This window comes from Carlito syrichta, unplaced genomic scaffold (genome assembly GCF_000164805.1).
Source record: "Carlito syrichta isolate Samal-C Ts95f unplaced genomic scaffold, Tarsius_syrichta-2.0.1 Scaffold115619, whole genome shotgun sequence".
Taxonomy (NCBI): Eukaryota; Metazoa; Chordata; class Mammalia; order Primates; family Tarsiidae; genus Carlito; species Carlito syrichta.
Genome location: NW_007059715.1, coordinates 110,137 through 130,509, shown reverse-complemented (window position 1 = coordinate 130,509; position 20,373 = coordinate 110,137). Strand labels below are relative to the sequence as shown.

General features: G+C 46.4%; 1 protein-coding gene across 4 annotated transcripts in view; it reads left to right on the top strand.

Moving 5' to 3' along the window:
- Positions 1 to 1,326: 1,326 nt before the first annotated feature.
- HEXA (hexosaminidase subunit alpha) overlaps positions 1,327 to 20,373 on the top strand; it is a 29,317-nt gene continuing 10,270 nt past the window's right edge. For 2 of the 4 annotated variants that reach the window (XR_505314.1, XM_008072860.1), the window contains exons 1-2: positions 1,327 to 1,701; positions 19,248 to 19,340. Coding sequence is in view for 1 of the 4 variants with exons in the window: in XM_008072860.1 (XP_008071051.1) it covers positions 1,449 to 1,701; positions 19,248 to 19,340 (346 nt within the window). In the remaining 3 variants the exon portion in view is untranslated. Of the gene's footprint in view, positions 1,702 to 13,940; positions 13,947 to 19,214; positions 19,341 to 20,373 lie in introns of those variants that run through there. The other 2 variants (XM_021706124.1, XM_008072870.1) reach the window with 2 other exon arrangements.

Below are 20,373 nucleotides of genomic sequence, written 5' to 3'. Positions count from 1 at the left end.
AAAGTAGGCCCCTGCCATTATCTCTGGATATTCTCCATCTTTCACTCAACAACCCGCCAATATCTTAACAGCCTGCAGCAAACACACCAGGGTATGTGAAGTATTGTCTGTGGGGAGGGGATTTGAGGACAGTTACCCGGGAGATTTATAATCAGTCACGAAAGAAGAGCTCACATGGGATGTAGGCAATGGGATGTCTCAAGCTTGGTCTGAAAGGCCACATTTTTTTTCTAGTCATAAGCAGATCACATTTTTGTGATCTTATGATCCCCTCTCTAGCGGAACCGTTCAGACTACTAATTCCAGCCTCTTCCTACCCCACAGCATTTCACATCATGAAGATGTGAGTATCTTTAGAGGTGTGTGTGAATTTCAGGGTCCGGGTCTTGCGCTATCGCCCAGGCTGGAGTGCAGTGGTGCGCTCAGAGCTCACTGCAGTCTCACGCTCCTGGGCTCAAGCCATCCTCCTGCCTCAACCTCCCAAGTAACTGAGACTAGACTCGTGCACCACTACGTATGGTTATTTTTTTTCCTTGTAGAGTCGGAGGTCTCTCTATGTTGCCCAGGATAGTCTCCAACCTCTGGCCTCAAGCGATCCTCCCGCCTCACCCTCCCAGAGTGAGCCACCATGCTCGGCCGCCGTGTGTGTGTGTGTGTGTGTGTGTGTGTGTGTGTGTGTGTGTGTTTGACTTGCGGTCGCACTCCTTCGCCCAGGCTGGAACGCAGGAGGACGCTCACGGCCACCCCTGCGTTGACCTGGTGGGCTCCGCTGACCCTTCCGTCTGTCTTCCAAATAGCCGGAACTACTGGCGCGCGCTACCGCCCGGCTAATTTTTGATTTATTGTAGAGACGAGGGATCCCCAAGTTGCCGTGGCTGATCTCGAACCCGTGAGGTCAGGCAATCCACTCGCCTCGGCCTCTTGAAGTGCTGGGATTACAGGTTTAGCCACGGAGCCGGTCATGACATGTGGTTTTAATCCTCCGTTTTTCTGCTTCTGAAGTTTGTCAGCCTGGGAAGCGCTTCACCTCCCCGCAGGCCTGACGAGCTCTTTCTCACCGTTCAAGATTCACGCTAGAAGTGTCCTCCTGGGAGACTCCCTTGCCTGCCCGCCGTGCCGCCCGCCTCCCCACTCCGCGCGCCTGCCGGCTGGCTACCCTGTGACTCCATGGCAGCCACCATGGGCGTATTGGGGGTGCGTTATTTGCTGCTCCATCAGGCCCAGGAGCCGCCTGGAGAGCGGAGCCACCACCCAGGTCCTGCACGATAGGCGCCACGCGGCAAACAAGAACACCACGTTCGGAACAGGAGTCCTCCAAGACCCAGAGGTCAGCGGCGCAAAGCCGCTCCGGTCACGTGACTCGCCGCTGATCACGTGGGCGCCGCTCACCTGACCCGGCTGTCACGTGGCCCGGCCGCGCTGAGAAGGGCGACGAGCGGCGGGCGGTCATGGCGGGCTCCAGGCTGTGGCTTTCGCTGCTGCTGGCGGCAGCGTTGGCCGGGCGGGTGACGGCCCTGTGGCCCTGGCCCCAGTACATCCAGACTTCCGACCGGCGCTATGTCCTTTACCCGAACAACTTCCAGTTCCAGTACCACGTGAGCTCGGCCGCGCAGCCCGGCTGCTCAGTCCTCGACGAGGCCTTCCAGCGCTACCGCGACCTGCTCTTCGGGTCCGGGTCTTGGCCCCGGCCTGACCTCACAGGTAAGTCACACCTCCCCACCTCCTTCCCGGCCCTGCCTCGGGATAGCTCTCCGGGCCCTCCCCGAGACTTCCAATCTCTGATCGCACGCACCCCACTTCTTCCTGCCCTTTTTCTCTAGCTGTCGTCTCAGCCTCTCCCAGCCTTTCGCTCCTTCACGGTCTTCCGGGGTCAGGTTTGGCTGGGATCCTTCCCTCGGGCTGTATTTGGTTTTCATTCCAAAATGCCTACCACAGTGCAATCAGGATATGCAATTAATTGAAGATACTCTGCCATTAGACACCTAAGGTGATCCTGCTGACCCGTGTTCAAGTGAGGCAGGGTCCTAGTGAGACTGTGACCAGGGCTGGGTAGAGTAGACCAGAGAAAACACTCAAAATTCATGAAACAAGATAGGAGACCCCATGCAAAATTACATAAAGGTGTCTGGCACATAGCATGCTCAGTACATGTTTAAATTGTAAGAGGAATTATAGGACATTTCCATAAGGAAGTTAGTGTTTACAGCAGCTGCTTAGAATGAGGTGGTAGATGCAAGTCAGAACTGAAAAGAGGATATTCCAGGCCGGAGGAAAGGCTTGAGGAGGGGCTCAGAGTGTTAGGATTGAACTCAAAGTTCAGGCCTAGCATATGTGATGAGGGTGAGGCTGGGGCATGGGGAGGGATGAGGTAGAGGAGAGTGTGGGGGTGAAATGAAGAGTCAGGAGTGTTTTGGACATTGGTTTCATGTAAAGTGGAAGGGGCTAGCGGTTTTCTTTTAGGCAACTATGTAATCAGTGCTGAAAATTGTGTTTGAGCATAATTACTCCATAGCAAATGTGTGAATATAGTCAACGTAAAGGAATAAAATTCTATTTAAAATTTAGAGGTTTCTTGTTAGTTTCCTGGAATCTAGCTTTCTGGTTGTATTGTGTGGGTGTTATGGGGGGGAGGGAGCCATATTTATGTTTGGCTTATATAGTAACATCATTTTGTAAGATATGTCAAGTGTGCTTAAGTTACTTTTACAAAAGTTCTCATTTGATATACAGAATTAAATGCATTTAATTACGCAAATAGCACTTAGAGAGTGACAGATTTAGGGGGAAAGAAACAGAATCAGAGTAGTTCTTTTTTTCTTTTTTTTTTCCTGAGTTGAGGTTTCATGTTGGAGTGCAGTGGCACACTCTCAGCTCACTGAAACTTTGACCTCCTGGGCTCAAGTGATCCTTCTGCCTCCGCCTCCTGAATAGGTGGGACTGTAGTAGCTGGGACTACAGGCACGCACCACCATGCCCAGCTAAACTTTTGGTTTTTGTAGAGACAAGGTCTCGTTATGTTGCCTAGGCTGGCCTTGAACTCCAAGCAGTCCTCCTCCCTTGGCCTCCCAAAGTACTGGGATTATAGACTTGAGTCCCTGCACTTGGCCTTAATTGTGGCATTTGTATTCTTAAGATGACTTCATGGTTTTTGTTTATTTCTAACATCATTAACAAAAAGGATATGATTTGTACGTTTTCATTTAGAATTAGCTTTCCTTTTAAGTTTCAAATTTGAAATATAAGCATGTCCAGGGAAAGGAGGATCTTACTATACTACTCATAATATGGTCCCAACTCCTGCTGCACTTAACTCATCACAGAGTTGGAGATGCAATGGGAATGCATCTGGAAGGGAAACAGTTATGGTCAAGGCAGCTGGGCTGGGGAGAAACAACAGTGCGACTGCTTCTCTCCACTGTAATTGGAGTAGCTGCTAATAACCTTTCCTATAGCTGGGACAGACCATATTTCTGCCAAAGACTTAGTTGCCAGTAAGTTTATTGCTTTAAAAACAAAGAGGAGGCTGGGCTCGGTGGCTCAGCCTGTAATCCCTCGCTTTGGGAGGCCAAGGTGAGTGAATTGCTTGAGCCCGCAGATTCGAGACCCGCCTGGGCAACTTGGCAAGACCTCGTCTCTATAATAAATCTTAAAAATTAGCTGGGCATGGTAGCGCGCACCTGTTGTTCCAGCTACTTGGAAGGCTGAGACGGAAGGATCATCAGAGCCCAGCAGGTTGAGGCTGCGGCAGCCAGGAGCGTGCCACTTCACTCCAGTCTGGGCGAGAGAGTTAGACTTCAACCTTCAACTCAAAAAAAAAACAAAAACAAAAACAGAAGGAAAAAACATGGGAGAAAGGTTTTACAGTAGAATTATTTTTCTTGTGAACAGGTGAGTGGAGAATGAAGAGATACATAAGGAGAAATACAATGATGAGTGTATTGTCTTTGGAAAGGAGATAGGTAGCAGGAGCATAATTTTTAGCTGAGGGGCAAAATAACCAATGTATTTCATTTGGAATCCCAGGACCTAGATCAGCATATCCCACAGTTCTCAGTAAATGCTTTCCCCATAGTCCTGGATAGTACTGAGCCAAAAAGCTCAACTCAGTCGAGGTGTTTGTAGGTTGTGTGGGCTTGGGTTATGAAGAATCTGAATCTTAGTTCTTTGAGCTGTAGTTGTTCTTCCTGGCTTGGACATTCTGCTTGATCCCTGTGTACACTAGAGGACTGAGGGTCTGGAACATGATTTATTCAGGAGTCAGCCAGAGAGTGTTTATTAGTCACTCATTTAATCATGTGCTTTCAGGCTAATTGCCTATTTTCCAATCTGTTGTTGCTGCTTCCTTTTTTCCCAATCTGTCTGTATTCCAGGCATGACTGAGAATAACAAGAAAATAGTTATGAATGTCATTGCAATGTTTGAAGGAGGGTACAGTAATGGGGAGAATTTGGTGATTTTCAAAATAAAACAATAAAAATTAAAATAGGCTGAGCCCCAGAGATTCTCTTCCTTTCTTTTCCTTCTACCCTTCTTTCTTACCTCTAAGCAGAAGAGCGAAGCAGGGCCTTGGTGGTTTTTACCAGTTGATACCTTGTTGGGTGGTGGTGGTGGTGGTTTTTTGAGTTGGAGTCTGGGTTGTCCAGGCTGGAGTGTAGTGGCATGGTCACGACCACTGCAGCCTTGACCCTCAGGGCTCAGGTGATCCTTCTGTCTCTGCCTTCCAAGTAGCTGGAACCACAGGCACATGCCACCACACCCAGCTCATTTTTTGATTAATTGTAGAGATGAGGTCTCACCAAGTTGCCCAGGGTCTTGAACCTGTAGTCTCACACAGTCCTCTCATCCCCGCCTCCCAAAGTGCTGGGATTATAGATGTGAGCTACCATGCCCAGCCTGTTTTTAACAGCAAGTGTGTTGTTTTTTCTTTAAAACTGTAGTCTTTTATTTTTTTATACAGTCTTAATTTAGGGCTTGTTGTCGATTTCTTAGCCTGTTAAAGGCATAATCCTCAATCCCTTTCCTGTTATGTTAGGTACCAAAATCCCAGTAGGGGGATCTTGGTGGGACCTCCAAAAATGTTAGGTTAAAGCTCCCAGTAGGGCCTCCAGAATGTTAGGTCAGACCTGCCAGGGTGGGGTTGTGCAATCCAGTGCTGCGAGAAGAATGCGAAGAATTGTACAGAAGTTAGATTGGAAAGATAGTTTATTTAGAAAGTAAATGAGAGAGAAGAGAAAGGGAGAGGAGAGCATAAGTTTATTTAGAAAGTAAATGAGAGAAAGGAAGAGGGAAGGAGAGGAGAGATTCATCTCCCGAAGGTAGGGGAGGAAGCCAAAGCTTAGGAAAACATGGCCTGGCCATAGTACAAAGAATACATGGCCAGACTATAGCGTAGCAAGGCAGTGGCAGCTGGCAGCTTGAAGTTGAATGCTTTTTAACCCTTCCCTTTCATGGGAACAGGTTGTTAAGCAGATCACTAGATCTGCTCCACATCATTACAGAGGGCAGGTACACACAGGTACTGATGTCAGGTGATGAGTGGCAGGCAGATGGCTGGGTTAGTCACATGGCACTGTCATGATGGGGTTTGTGTCATGAAGGTCATGAAGAACTGATTAGGTTAAACTGAGGAGAGGGTTGTAAAGCAATATCAATAACTGCCTCTGAGAAATCTGTTCTGTCCTTGGCTAGGGAATAGAGAGTAAGTTAAGTGAACTGCTAGAGAAACATGACAGATCTAGGCAGTGTTAAAATGGCTGCTCTTTGGCTATATTGACTCCATGTTTGTCTTTTCATGTTATTTATATAGAGGGAAAGGCGTTTTACTGCCTTACCCATACTTATTTTAGAAATGAAAAAGTTCACTCTTATTTTTCTGCATTTTCCTAAATTTCTTCTGCTGGTCCTGAAAATAAATGATAAACAGAGTCAGTTTGCATCATCTCAAGAGGTTTAACCAGTTGGATTCGGTGCCTTCTCCCATCTTTGTGGGACCACTGACAGAGTCAGCTGAAGAAAGCAGGCTGGGTGCATAGAGATGAGAGAGGTGTGTATGAAGAGTCTTCTGTGATGTGAGCTGCCTCACTTACCTAGTCCCGTGTAATGGAGATTTTGTGATTTTCTATTCCTGGTTGTAGGGAATAATGCCCATTATTGGGTCAGGAACTTCAGTCTTCTCCTCTCTTGTCCTTTGTTTCTGTTTTAAGTTATGATCTTTGCTTAAGCTTCCTGGCCATGCACTCAACCCTGATCTCCAGCCAAGGGTGGTATGGTATTGTTGTGTCCACATCTTGAGGTTGGTTGGGCTTGGGTGTGGTGAAGAGCTCCTTCCTGTGGAAGTGGATACTCAGATGCAGGAAGTGTGGGTGCTGGTCAGCTTGGCTGGCATTTGGTAGCCTTCCTCTTCTTTTGTAAAGTTCCTGGGATGAGGGTGGGATGATGGCTTGCATCTGTATTACAGATGAAAAGTTAAGCTACAATAACTGTTCAGCCTTGTCCTGGTTGTAACTAGTTCTAGGATTCCACATTAGTGGCTTTGGCTTTTGACTGGGGCCACAGTCCTAGACTGGGGCAGATTTTGAATTCTGAGGCCATGTCCCTTTTATATGTTGGTCAGCCTGTTGACGCACAGGGTGGCATCTCACAGTTGTGGAGAAGCTCTTGAGAAACCCTTCAGGGAAGCTGCTTCCCTGGTGTGCTTATGCCACACAGCACCCTGCCCTCACACCCTCCAGCCAAGTGATAGAGTTTGCTGGAGCATAACTGACTCACTGGGGAAAAGGAAGTAGAAAATGGAAGGCAACTAGCATTTTTGAGTGTCTGGCACTTGAAGTGTGTTATCCTCTTTGTAACAGTCTTTGTAACAGCCCGGAGAGGTCAGGGCTGTCCCTTCTTTAAGAGCTGAGACTCAGAGACTAAGTGAAAGGGTCCACTGAGGCGAGGTGAGCCGGTGCTGGGAATAATGCAAAATTGCAACAAGGAAGAAAATAGAAAGAAGTAAAGTTTATTATTTACCTTTCATAGATCGGAAAGGGGGCCCATACTCAGAGGCAAGTGTGGCGTCAAAGGGCCAAGAACTGGTATATTTAAGGGCCTTTGGGGATTTAGGCCCGGAGGAATGTCCAGGGCCAATGTCCAGGGCCGTGGGGGTTTTGATGTTGATTGTAGCCACATGAGTCTTAGATCTTAAGGTAGCCAGACATTAGCATCTCATGCCCTCAGGTGGTGGGCTAGATGGGAGGAAATCAGGTGGGGGCTAGATGGGAGGAAATCTCATGCCCTCAGGTGGTGGGCTAGATGGCTGAGGGGAGTTTTCCTGCAAGAGAGTTACTTGTCAGACATTTGCAATCCACAAACTCCTTGACCGAAAGGTGGTCTTATTGTCTTTTCTATGACTCTGTCCTTGTCTTGCATCTGATGGAGATTTGCTGAGGGAGTAGGGTAGGCTGCCACTTGGCCTGCAGTAAAATGTCTATTGGAAACTTGTCTATTGGAAATGTATCTTATCTATGTCTTAACCTGTGCTAGATTCAGAACATGTCAGGGGTAAAGTCTAAACAAAAATGGCTATGCTGAGGCAAAAAGACTACACTAAACTAAGTTTATTCTAGGTTTCTCTAGGTGCCTCCTTTCACTAAATAATATGCATAGGGTTGCATAGCTAGTAGTGGTGGAGCAGAAACTCCAGTCAGTTCTGCCAAGATTTTGCTCTCTTTACTGTGCAGTCTTGAGGTATACTCATCAACATCTTTGTCAAGTCAGTTTTAGCAATTTGGAAAACTACTGACCTCTGGTAGAATTACAGTAGTGTTAGTTACTTCAAATGAGTGGTAAGTTATAACATCTAATTGCTTATTCATTAGCATTCAGATTATGAATATTTTGATCCCTGACCCATTGTTATCAGATTCCAGTGGCATTTCTGGCTTCTTTCCATCAATCCTTATTACAAATAATATTTATTAAGTCACTTTAATTTGTCAATAGTACTAGGTCCAAAGAATATTAATTGAACTGTCCCCATCCTTAAAGAACTTACAGTTCCTAGAAACAGGGATACAGACAATAAAGTGATTTTTTCCCCCTATATAATTGAATTGGAAGTGCAGAAGAAGACCCAACCCAAGTGTGGGGGGTGTAGGAAGGCAGTGCATATTGAAAAGGCTTTTATAGCTGTTTAATCAGATCTGAAAGCAGGAATTGGTGGTAATGGGGGTAGTATTCCACACAGAACTGCATGTGGGAAAGGCTTTCAGGCAAGAAATCTTTATGACCTGTTCAAGGAACTCAAGGTCTCTGTGGTTGAAGTACACACTCTAGGATGGACCAGCAAGCTCTGAAGCTAGAGAGATGGGCTGTGAAAGGTCATGAGATGGCCTGGCAAGCCCTGGTAAGGAACTGAACTTTATCCTAATGTTGAGGAAGGCCAGTAAAGTCCATTAAATAGCATAAGTGTTGTGACTAAGTTCTGGCTGCCTTGGGGATTGGTGGAAAACAGGACTAGAAGCAGGAAACCCAGTTAAATGACTGTTAAGGGTGGTAGGCCACTCTTATCTGGAGAAAGAGATAATGGTGACTGAAGTAGGTGATGGCTGTAGGCACAGACAACTGGAAAGTCTGAAGAGAGACTTAAGAGGTAGCTAGCTACTTTGGGGTGGGTGCTAGAATGGAAGGGGAGATGCTGAGGGTGACTCCCACATTTCTGGTTCAGCAGTTTGAATGTTTGCTCTCATCAGGTGTGGCTGCCATTCACAAAGATAGAGAAAATAGCTGGGGAGGAAGGGAAGGTAGGAATGAAAGGAGTAAAAAGAGGGTGAAGTTAAGAGGTGAAGGTGGAGTGAGAATCATAAAAAGTAAGTTTGATCATAAAAAGTAAGGCAAGGTGGCTCATGCCTGTAATCCCAATATTTTGGGAGGCGGAGTTGAGAGGGTTGCCTGAGCCCAGGGGTTTGAGACCAGCCTGGACAATGTGGTGAGACTTCATCTCTACAATAAATTAAAAAAATAACTGGACGTGGTGGCACACACCTGTAGTTCCAGCTACTTGAAAGGCTGAAGGATCTCCTGAGCCCAGCAGGTTGAGGTTGTGGTGACCATGAGCATGCCACTGGACTCCAGCCTGGGCGACAGAGTGAGACTCTGACTCAGAAAAAAAGAAAAGAAAAGAAAGTAAGTTTGAATATAAGGCTTCTGGCAAATAGTTACATAGTACTGAAGTGTGGGAGAATGAATTTGAACACAGAGGACAAGAAGTTCCCAGCAGTGACCATGGAAGTAGTTGGGGAGGAGGAGGATGTTGTTGGAGAACTGCTAAGCCAGAACATGGGTGAGTTCTTCCTCTGGGGTGTTAAAATCATCTAGGATGATAGCCAGCCTTGTGGTGGAGAGGAAGATGGCACCAGAATCCAAAGTGTTGAGTAAATTAAGTGACCAGGAAGTTGCAGAATACTGTGACAGGAAGAGGCTCAAGATTTAACAGCTGGATAACATCAGCCACAGAAGAGATTTTTTTTTTTCACTTGATGTTGGTGGCATGGATGGCCTAGACGTAGCTCCATGTCTCAACCCTAGGATGGGAGTTGCCACCTTTAAGAGCAAGTTGAAGGGAAGTGGTATTCTTAGGGAGAGCCAGGCTTCAGCTAGGGAGGAAGTGGGAGGCCAGTAGTTAAATAGCCATGCCACAGGATTTCACAGGGTTTGCAAGGGCGGGTGATAATATAGTACCAGTGGTCTGGTGGGGAAGAGGAAACAGCATTTATAGCAATGGAAGTGTGGGGGGCCAGAAGCGAGCAGAGGGGTTTGTAGACTAGGCAAAGTGGCATAATTTGTTAGGGATTTGACATGGTAGATTTCCCTGACTGTAAGATTGCCAAGAAAATAAGTTTCAGAGACAAGCAAGTATTTGCATGTACGTGGGAGTTTAATGTATGATAAAGGAAGCATTTCTGATCAAAAGGGAAAAGATATACACATCAGTAAATATGTAAGGATGACTGATTATACAGTTGGAAAAAAACTTAAGTTAGATTCTTATCTCATATCAAACACAAAATAAATTCTAGGTGGATTAAATATCTAAAGATAAAAGATATACCATAAAAGTATTAGCAGGAAATAAAGGAAACTGTTCTAATTTTAGGAGTAGAGGAATGGCTCATGCATTTCATCCCAGCTATTCAGGAGGCTGAGGCAGGAAGATTGCTTGAGCCCAGGAGCTCAAGACCAGCCTGGTAATGTAGCAAGACCTTGTCTCTACAAAAAAATTAAAAAATTAGCTGGGTTTGGTGGCACGCGCCTGTATTCCCAGCTACTCAGGAGGCTGAGGCAGAAGGATTGCCTGAGCCCAGGAAGTTGAGGCTTCATAGAGCCATGATTGCACCACTACACTCCAGCCTGGGCGTCAGAGTGAGACCCCGATTCAAAAAAAAAAAAAAAAAAGTAAAGAATATGGCTAGTAAGTGCTAATAAAGATCTGCAGCTGGTTTTGATAAGGGGAAAAAGTTACAAACTAATATTATTAGGATTTCATTTTTGTTTTAAAAATTAATAATATGTCTACAAAAGTAAGTGCAAAGCAGTGCTTAAACCAGTCATTATTTTAAAAATGCAAATTGAAACCCTGTTTTTATTTTTGTTTATTGAGCCAGGGTCTTGCTCTGTTGCCTAGGCTAAGTGCGGTGGTGCAGTCATAACTCAGTGCTGCCTTGAGCTCCTGGGTTCAGACGATCCTCCTGCCTCAGCCTCCTAAGTAGCCTGGACTAAAGGCATGAACCACCATGCCCAACTAGTTTTCTTTTTATTTTGGGTAGAGACAGGGATCTTGCTATGTTGCTCAGGTTGGTCTTGAACTCCTGGTCTCAAGCGATCCTTCTGCTTCAGCCTCCCACATGCTAGGTTTTCAGACTTGAGGCACTAACTATGTCCAGCTGAAACAATGTTTTTTAAAAAATCAAGTTGGCGAAGCTGAAAAAGAATTGAGACAGTCTGGTGTTGAAAAGATGCAGAGAGATAGGCACACATATATGGATTTGGGTATAAATCAGTACAGTAATTTGGAAGAGTAGTTTGGCTGTATCAAAACCCAAAATTTTCATATCCTTGACCTGACATTTCCACCTCTAAGAATAATGGAAATCTTTCTTTCGTGTGTGTGTGTGTGTGTGTGTGTGTGTGTTACAAGATTTTAAAAGTAGGGAAAAAGAATTTTTTTTTTTGGAGTTGGAGTCTCACTCTGTCACCCAGGCTGGATTGCAGTGGCCCACTCATAGCCACTGCATGCTTGACCTGCTGGGTTCAGGTGGTCCTTCTGCCTCAGCCTTTCAAGTAGCTGGAACTACAGGCACATGCCACCATGTCCAACTGTAGGGACAAAGTCTCACCAAGTTTCCCAGGCTGGTCTCAAACCCCTGGGCTCAGGCAAACCTCTCTCCTCGGCCTCCCAAAGTGCTGGAATTACAGGCTTGAGCCAACGCACCTGTCAAGAAAACTTTTAACTACAAATTTTATAATAAAAGATGGATGGGAATGAGAGGAATATTCTGGACTCATCTGTGGGCTGGAGACAGTGGCACTACTGAGTAGGTGTTAATCTCAGGAAGGTGAAGAATCTTGGGGCTCGTGGAAGGAGGCAGCGTGGTCTAGGCTAAATTCAGCAGCACCAAGGAGAAGGCCCCTAGGCATAGGGCAGCTGGGTTTGGGGACTCCCCCCTTCCTGGGATAAGAAGTGTGACAGGAGTGGCAGTGCCTCCCCCTTAGCCATACCAGGGCACTTCCCAGGCTTGGGGTACCCTTCTCCCTGGCAGACACCAATTCAGGACTGAAGATCCCACTCAGAGTTGCCTCCATGTTAAACCTTTCTCCTTTCTGGAGATGGCTGTAATATTATCTACTGCAGCCCTTGTCACACTGTTATAATTATTGCTAGCATTTGTCTCTCCACTAGACTGTGAGCTCCTCAAGGGCAGAGACCAGGGCTTGTTTTTCTTCTTAACTGCTCCAGCACCTAGCACAGTAAGTGCTCAGTATTTCTTGGTTGGAATGAAGAAATAAGTGGGAAATGAATAGTTTCCAGAGCTTTCCTTAGGCCGAGTATGGGGACATGAAGCCTGTACATGATGTATATGAAGGCAAGAGGGGGAGGGGTGAGAGTGGGCATGGGAGCAAACTTTGGCACTAGCCTAGGTGGGTACCAAAGCACATGGGGGCAGGGGAGACATTAAAGGGTGGCAGAGGCTGAGTTGACTTTCTTAGTTTCCCATCCACAAACCAGACCAAATGCCGCTGTATACCCACAACCAATGTGTTTTCTCCAAGCTGCTAGGAGTCTGTGAGTCAAATACACTGAAAGCTTTTTATTGGGGAGAGCAGGACGGGTAGAGAGAGAGACTGTTGTGCACTGAAGTAAAGATTTATAGTTTCTGGCCAGGCACAGTGTCTCACACCTGTAATCCTAGCACTTTGGGAGGTTTGCCTGAGCCCAGGGGTTCGAGATCAGCCTGGGCAACTTGGCAAAACCTGGTCTCTGCAATAAATCAGAAAATTAGCTGGGTATGGGGGCACATGCTTGTAGTTCCGGCTACTAGGAAGACTGAGACAAAAGCATCCCCTGAGCCCAGCAGGTCGAGGCTGTGGTGGGTGTGAACTTGCCACTGCACTCCAGCCTGGGTGACAGAGTGAGCCTCTGACTCAAAAAAAAAAAAAAAAAAAGATTCACGGTTTTCAGGTACTCTAATGCAGTAATGAGTGGTAATGAGTTTCCCCTTACAGAGAAGTGGAAAGATCTAAATCTTTGGGCTTAATGAGTCCAAAGATCTTCTAAGCAGTGTCTGGAAAGACATTTTTGTAGGCCTGAGTGTCTTAGCAACCTTATCGCAATCTCAGGACTTCAGAAATACTAGGTTTGAGTGTATAAAAGTAATCTTTGCATTAACCATTTGCCATTTATGCCTGATTATCATGTAGTACAATCATTATGCATACATAGCATTAAATATGCATTTTTTCATTCCAGCATCATTCATTTTTTCAGCAAACATTTATTGAGTGACTGCCGTGTGTCAGGCACTGGGAATACAAAGACTCTGAGCTTGGTCCCTGCTGTTGAGGAGCTCACAGCCTAGCTGAGGAGACAGACAAATAAACAGCATCTATTAAGATAAGTGTTGTGAAAATTGTATGTGTATATTGCTTCATGATCACATAGGAAGGTCTCTAGGAAAGTGGGGTGGGGGGGCAGAAAAGTTTCATAAAAGGAAATCAGCTATTTCCTAACCAGGAGAGGTGTGGGGGGATGCAGTTGGTTTCAACTGGAGGAAGCAATATGTACAAAGAAAAGTATGGAGAAAATACAGCGTTTCAGAGTCGTGCTATTGTGAGAGTTCCTGCACAAGAGCAGAAAAAGATACGGCTTTTTCTCATGATCATCTGGTGGATTCTAGACTACCCTGAAAGCCATGAAAGCTACTGGAAGATTTTAAGCAGGGACTATCATGATCCGATCTTCATATGAAAAGATTCCAGAGGATGGTAGATTGAAATGGTATATTCTTAGAGGCAGAGAGAGACCACCTGGGAGATTTTTTTGACAGTCATCCAGGTAAGAAATTACAAGAGGAAATAAAAAGAAATTACGGGAGGCTGAATGAATGCTTTGGCCCAGTGGGGGTGGGAAATGGTAACGTATTAAGGGATAATAAAGATTTTATAATTATGAGCTTTTTTTAGTCTTTTTTACTGTTGTCATCTCAGTTCTTAGCACGGTGTTTGACACACAACAGACAGCCTGTACATACTATTTTGAGTAAATGAGTTTGTTAACCACTCAGTTAGTTGGAAGGTGTGGGAGAAGGAGGAGGTTTAAGGTCTAGGAACAGAGATGGAGCTGTGATCAAAGTAAGAGACAGGATCAGCTGGGGAGAGGAATGAAGAGTTAGTTCAGTTTTGTGTTTGAGGTTAACGTGCTTTTGAGACACCTGAGTGGAGGTATATAAGCGCAGAGTTCCAGCAGAAGAGATGGCTTGGGAAGATGGATTTGGAAGTCATCAGCCTGGTGTGGGACTGGTTGGCAGCATCCAGGGAGAGGGTGAGGGGAAGAGGAGGAGCCTGGAGCCCTGGAGAACACTGCACTTGGGAGTTGGTGAAGGAGAGTCCAGCAAGGAAGCACATCCAAGGAGCTAGAACGAAAACTGAGAGAGCAATGCTCTCACGTCAAAGGAGTCCAGTTTCCAGAAGGTTAGGGTTGTCTCATGCTGCCAGGAGGGCCCGGGAGGAGTGAATGGTTTGTATTCGTTCTCCAGCATCAGGGATTTTTGTCTGTTTCGTCTGTTTTGCCATATGCCCAGGACTTAGAACATCCTGGCACAATGAATTGGAAAGGTATCCCTTGAATTTAGTTGCAGAATCTAGGACCTCGGGGAAGCCATTTTCAGAGGAGTGGTCGTAAAATAAACAGCATGGTAGTGCATCAAGAACTAGACAGGATGTAAGGATGGGGCTGCACAGAGGGGACCAAAGATGACCAGCGCCGTGAGTAGTTACTGCGTGCCAGGTACTGAGCTAAGTACTTGACATGTATTAAACCATTTACTCTTTCCGGCAGCCCAATAAAACAGGTACCACCACAATCCCCGTTCTACAGATAAGGAAACTGGAGCTCAGGGAGGGTAAATAACTCACTCAAAGTCTCACAGCTGGAAAGATTCGGGTCTAGATCTGTCTCCCTGAGGAGTTCAACTTTTTAGCTGCACAGACTATGTTTCCTTTAGAGTTTCTTTGTAACAGGAAGGCAAAAGAAAGAATAAGCATTTAAGAAACATGCCATTGAGACTGGAAAGATAGATTGCAAATTTTTTTTTTGAGTTAGAGTCTCTCTTTATCGCCCAGGCTGGAGTGCAGTGGCACGCTCATGGCCACTGCAGCCTCGACCTGCGGGCTCAGGTGATCCTTCCACCTCTGCCTTCTAGTAGCTGGAACTACAGGTGCCTTTCACCATGCCTGGCTAATTTTTTGATTTATTATAGAGAGGAGATCTTGTCAAGTTGCCCAGGCTGCTCTAGAACCCTGGGCTCAGGCAGTCCTCTTACTTCTGCCTCCCAGATGCAAATATTTTAATGCAGATGGGGAAATAATGAGCAGAAAGAGATCATTTGGAGACTTTGGGAAAAAGGGAAATAATGTATACAAGAAAGGACAGGAGAAATCCGGAGCCCAGGTAAAAGGAAACCACTTCCAGTGAGGTGAGGTGATGGACGGGTGGGGGGGTAGTAAAGGCAGGTGTGTGTTGTGGATATTTTTGTTAAGGGGAAGAGGGCAGGGGTGGGTGAGAATTATCTTCTGGTTGTCTGCTGAGATTAAGAGAAGGGGGTGATCAAGACTTCTAGAAGGTGGGACAAGTCTGAAATAGCTCTTGGAGGGAACAGAAAAAAGCAATGGTAGAGATAGAAGATTTTCAGAGCAGCTTCAAGGGTCCAGCCAAGAAGGGAGGCCATGATTTTACAGTGGCCCACTCCTGCTCTTTGGTTTTCTCCTTTCCCTCCAGGAGGGCATGGTACCTGGGGTCTTGAGCAAAGAAGGCAGATATTAGATTGATCAGGGTTGAAGGTTTTGCCCACTGGATGTGACAGGAGAAAAGAGCCAGGGTGTTGAGAAGATTGGCTAGATTGTGTTTGAGGTGAACACCGCGTCTAGGCCAGCAGGGGAGGAAGTGATGGTAGGAAAAGACAACAGAAGAAAGGTGGAGAGGCCATGGCAGTGGGGTCTGGAGAAAGCTCAGCTGTGGGCTTTGGTAGTAGGAGGGTCCTTGTTCTGAGAATGCCACGTCCAGAGATGACCTGTCTATGACGAAAGGCAAAATTATGCTATCAGAGAGCACAAAGGTAGAAAACGAACTGTGACGTGATCTCTTTACTGGGGTCTAAGAAAGGATGCCAGAGATGCTTTGAAAAAAAATTGTAAACACTTCTGTATTGTTTGAATGTTTTCAGCTAGTATGTTCTACTTTTTTAATTTAAAAAATATATACAGTGTTTCCAGTGAACCCAAGAATAGAGTAGGTTTACATGAAGCAGGGTTGAATAAGTGGTGGAGGAGGCGGCGGCTGTGGGCCTGGAATGGGCCCCTGGAGTCCATGCTCTGTCTGGAGTCACGAGGTGTTTGCTCTGAAGAGTAGTCAGACCTGGTCCCACCCTGCCAGTGTTTACTGGGAGGAAACAGGAGCCTGAGATTTGTACAGCTTGGCAACCAAAGAACCAGAACCAACCCTTCCAGATTCCCCTGTACCCACGGCTCTATTTTCCATACCGCCTCCTTTGCACTTGAGGCTTCAGAAGTTCCTGCTGTTCAGCCAGCTCAGGGGTGCGTGTGCTGGTGACACAGCCGTGGGGCTCCTTGCCATACCGGACTTCCCACACCTCAGTCCTTCTCAGGCACAGGGTATGGGTGTGTATGGAGGCGCCTGGATCATCCCCTGCCTACTTCCTGCCCTCCTTAGAGCTGGGCAAGGCAGCAACTCGGAGGTGGAAAACCACAATGATGCTCCTCTGTTTACATCCTTTTAAATGACCTGGTGTCCCTCCTGTTTTGCCAGCTCTCATGTTGCTGCCTCCCCCAGACCTTCCGTCTCATGACTTGCTTGCACAGCAGCCATGCCTCTGAATCTCCTTCTTTCAGCCCAAACACAAATGAGTCACCAAGAGAACTTAGGACAGGGATTCTTCACCATCAGACTGGTGGCAGGGAATGGAGGAATTGTCATTCTGGAGAAAGAGTCCTTAAATTAGGGGCATTGTTCTGGGAAAAATGCCCTTGTCAGCATATCTTCAAAGGCGTCTGTGACACTCCCTTCAATCCCCAGAAATCTACAGATGTAGGAAATAGAGTGCAGGTGTGTTTGAGTAAAATAAAGCTATAATAGCAACCAAAAAATTAGGTATTTTCCTGTCTTCCAAGTAATTGTTCCAGTAAATCTGGTGTTTGTGCAGCCTCTCTTGTTATGAGGGCAGTGAGCTATGATGGTTGTGTGTGGATGAGTGTGATTTCTCCTTATTTGTCAGACTGAGCCCCAGAGGATTAACCTAAAGTGCAGGCCTTTTGCCCTCTTTTGGCTGCCTGGGTAGAGATATGCAGGTGAACTCGCCACACAATGATTTTGGTACTCCGTGGTGTGTGGAGCTGGGAGTGGGGTCAAGGACTTCACCCTGCCCCTTGGTGAAGTCCTCCTTGATCTCCCTGCAGAGTCTTCCTGTAGAGATGTAGGCTGTTTGCCTGGAGAGTGGTCTTAGCCCTGAAAGCCTGCTTGTCTTTTTGTGTTGTAGGAGTTTAAGAGTGGAGTTGTGAGTTGACCTGGCCCAGAGTTGCCTCAGTTCCCCTCTCCCTGAAGAATTCAGGCAGGTATTGTTGTGGGGATACGGGTATTTACTGGGAGAGGGAAAATCTGTTTATTCAAGATGGTAGGAAAGGACTCCTTATTGGCTCGGTTCTTGGCAGACCTAAGAGCAGGGATGCAGCGTTCAGGAGGTTTGAGCAAGCTTTCTTGAGGTGGTTGGAGACTCTTGGATTCCTTCTGTCTGGAACTGGGTGACACTTGCGACTCCAGTTTGGTTCTGAATTCTTACTCCCTGTCTTCTGCCAGGCCATCCTATCTCGGAATCTAGTGCTGTAAGAAGTCATGAGTGTTGTGCCAGTGGGATCCATATAAGAAGGAATATAGAGGGGTTCAAGTTCAGGTTTGGGCAGTAAAGTCAGAACCACCCTTAGAATTACAGGGAAGAGGCCAGGCACAGTGGCTCACACCTATAATCCCAACACTTTGGGAGAGGCCAAAGTGAGAGGATCGCCTGATCCCATGGGTTTGAAACCAGCCTGGGCAACTCGGCGAGACCTCATCTCTACAATAAATAAAAAAAACTAGCCGGGCATGGTGGCATGTACCTGTAGTTCTAGCTACTTGGAAGGCTGAGGTGGAAGGATCACCTGAGCCCTGCAGGTCGAGGTTGTGATGGCTGTAAGCGTGCCACTGTACTTCAGCCTGGGCAGCAGAGTAAGACTCCAACTCAAAAAATAAAAATAAAAATAAAAAATTACAGGGAAGGACTGGTGGGGGTGGAGGGTGGGAAGAGACAGTGTGTTCATATTTTAGCTTTGGCATTTTTTCTGCATAGTTGGGTCTGTAGAGCTATGTTTGATAGTATGTTGGTTCATACTGGGTGGCTTTCAACAGTTTGGCACAGATCTACCTCGGACATAGAGCCTGTTTGGAAGAGGAAGGAAGCAGGATGGGCTGGCAGCCACATGTCTCCTCTGAGGTATCAGCTGTATCATCTCAGGCCTTCTCAGTATGGGAGCACCTTCCGTCCTGTGCTCCACCTGCTCACGTCAGCTCCTGGGCTTTTGCAAAATTGGAAACTCTTCATCTGGAGCTCTCAAGAGCCATACTAGTTAACATGCCAGTCTGTGATGAGATAAGAAGTGTATGCACCAGATCTCTTTATCAAGAAAAATCTTGTTATGAAAAAAATGTTAGTGTGTTTATGCTGACATAATTGATTTACATGCAGGCATCATGTAAGCTTCCTTTCTAGTGACCAACCAATCACAGAGTTTGCAAATTGACAGCTAATTTGCAGACCACATTTTTTGTTGTCGTTGTTGGAGTCTTATTTGTGTCACCCAGGCTGGAGTGCAGTGGCACGATCATGGCTCACTGCAGCCTCAACCTCCTGGGCTAAGGTGGACCCTTCTGCCTCTGCCTCCTGAGTAGCTGGGACTACAGGCACATGCCACCACGCCTGTCTAAATTTAAATTTTTTGTAGGGATGAGGTCTCACTATCTTGCCCAGGCTGGTTTCAAACTCCTGGTCTCAAGCAGTCCTCTCACCTTAGCCTCCCTGAGTGCTGGGTGCAGGCCACACTTTGAGTAGCAATGCTCCAGAGCTGCCTCTTGTTTAGAGGCAGTTGTTAGGGTTTAGTGTAGTCCGAGGGAAGCCAGAAATACAGAGCCCTGGTTAAGAAGATCTGTCACCCAGATCATTCATACGTGGGTCAGGGGCAGCTACTGAGGAGAAGGAGAGCACAACCAGAATGAAAAAGTTTAACAAATGACTGGGCAGTGCCTGTGCGGTGCCATGTCCTCCCTTTCCTTTTACCACAGGTGTGGGAGCCAAGGGGCTGCAACTGGGGACCCGTCTGCAGGACTTTGATTTTGCCCATTCTTTTGCTGGCAGGTTAGCCACACTGAGTTTACCCTGTCGTTGCAGAAAAACGGCATAAATTGGGAAAGAATATATTGGATGTCTCTGTGGCCACACCTGGATGTAACCAGTTTCCTGGCTTGGAGTCGGTGGAGAATTGTAAGTACTGCCCTGTTCCCTGTCCTCGAAGAGCAAGTACTTGTCTAAAACTGTGACTGAATGGAGAGGGGATACTTCCAGGATGATTCAAGTGCATTCCATTTATTGTGCAGATCAGGAGTGGCATTAGATTCTCAAAGAGAATTCTCAGAAAGAAATCTGATAAAGAACATGCAACCTAATTCCTTGCATGTGCAGTTCACAATAGAGTTCGCATTCCTATGAGAATCTAATAGCGCCACTGATCTCACAGGAGGTGGAGCTCAGGTGGTAATGGGAGTAATGGGGAGTGACTGTAAATACAGATGAAGCTTTTCTTGCTTGCCCGCTGCTAACCTCCTGCCTGAGGAATTAGTCTCCAAAGTGAACATTTGAGTCTTGGCTTCTTCCTTACTTCCTAGATGAAGTAGCTGGAGCCTAGAGGAAAAGGGAAAGAAGGATGATTACAAAGGCTTCAGGAGCCTCATGTCTTGGATTCAACCTTGTAAGCATCCCTACCCCCTTTGCCAGTAGGAGACTTTATACTTTCAGCTAAAGGCTGGTAGGACTTCATGTTTCTACCAAGGAAACTGACCCACGAAGTACAGGATTTTGCGCCAGCCTGATCTCATCATGTGTCATCTTTGGGGGTCAGCAGAGTCACTGTGGTGCCCACCCTCCCACTCCGGCTCTAGGTCTAGCCATCCTATAGCTGTCTGCGCTGGTCTGGGGATATCTCCTCATTGAAAGATTATAATATGTATTGTATGTATATGTATGTATGTGTATGATCTTGCTGGGGGGTTTTTTTTGTTTTGTTTTTTGTTTTTTAAGTTAGAGTCTTACTCTGTTACCCAGGCTGGAGTGCAGTGGCCTGCTCATGGAACTGCAGCCTCGACCTGTTGGGCTCAGGTGATCTTTCTGCCTCATCCTCTTGAGTAACTGGAACTACATGCGTGTGCCACCACACTTCTCTAATTTTTTTTGAGTCTAGTCTTTTTTTTTTTTTTGAGTTGGAGTCTCACTCTATTGCCCAGACTGGAGTGCAGTGGTC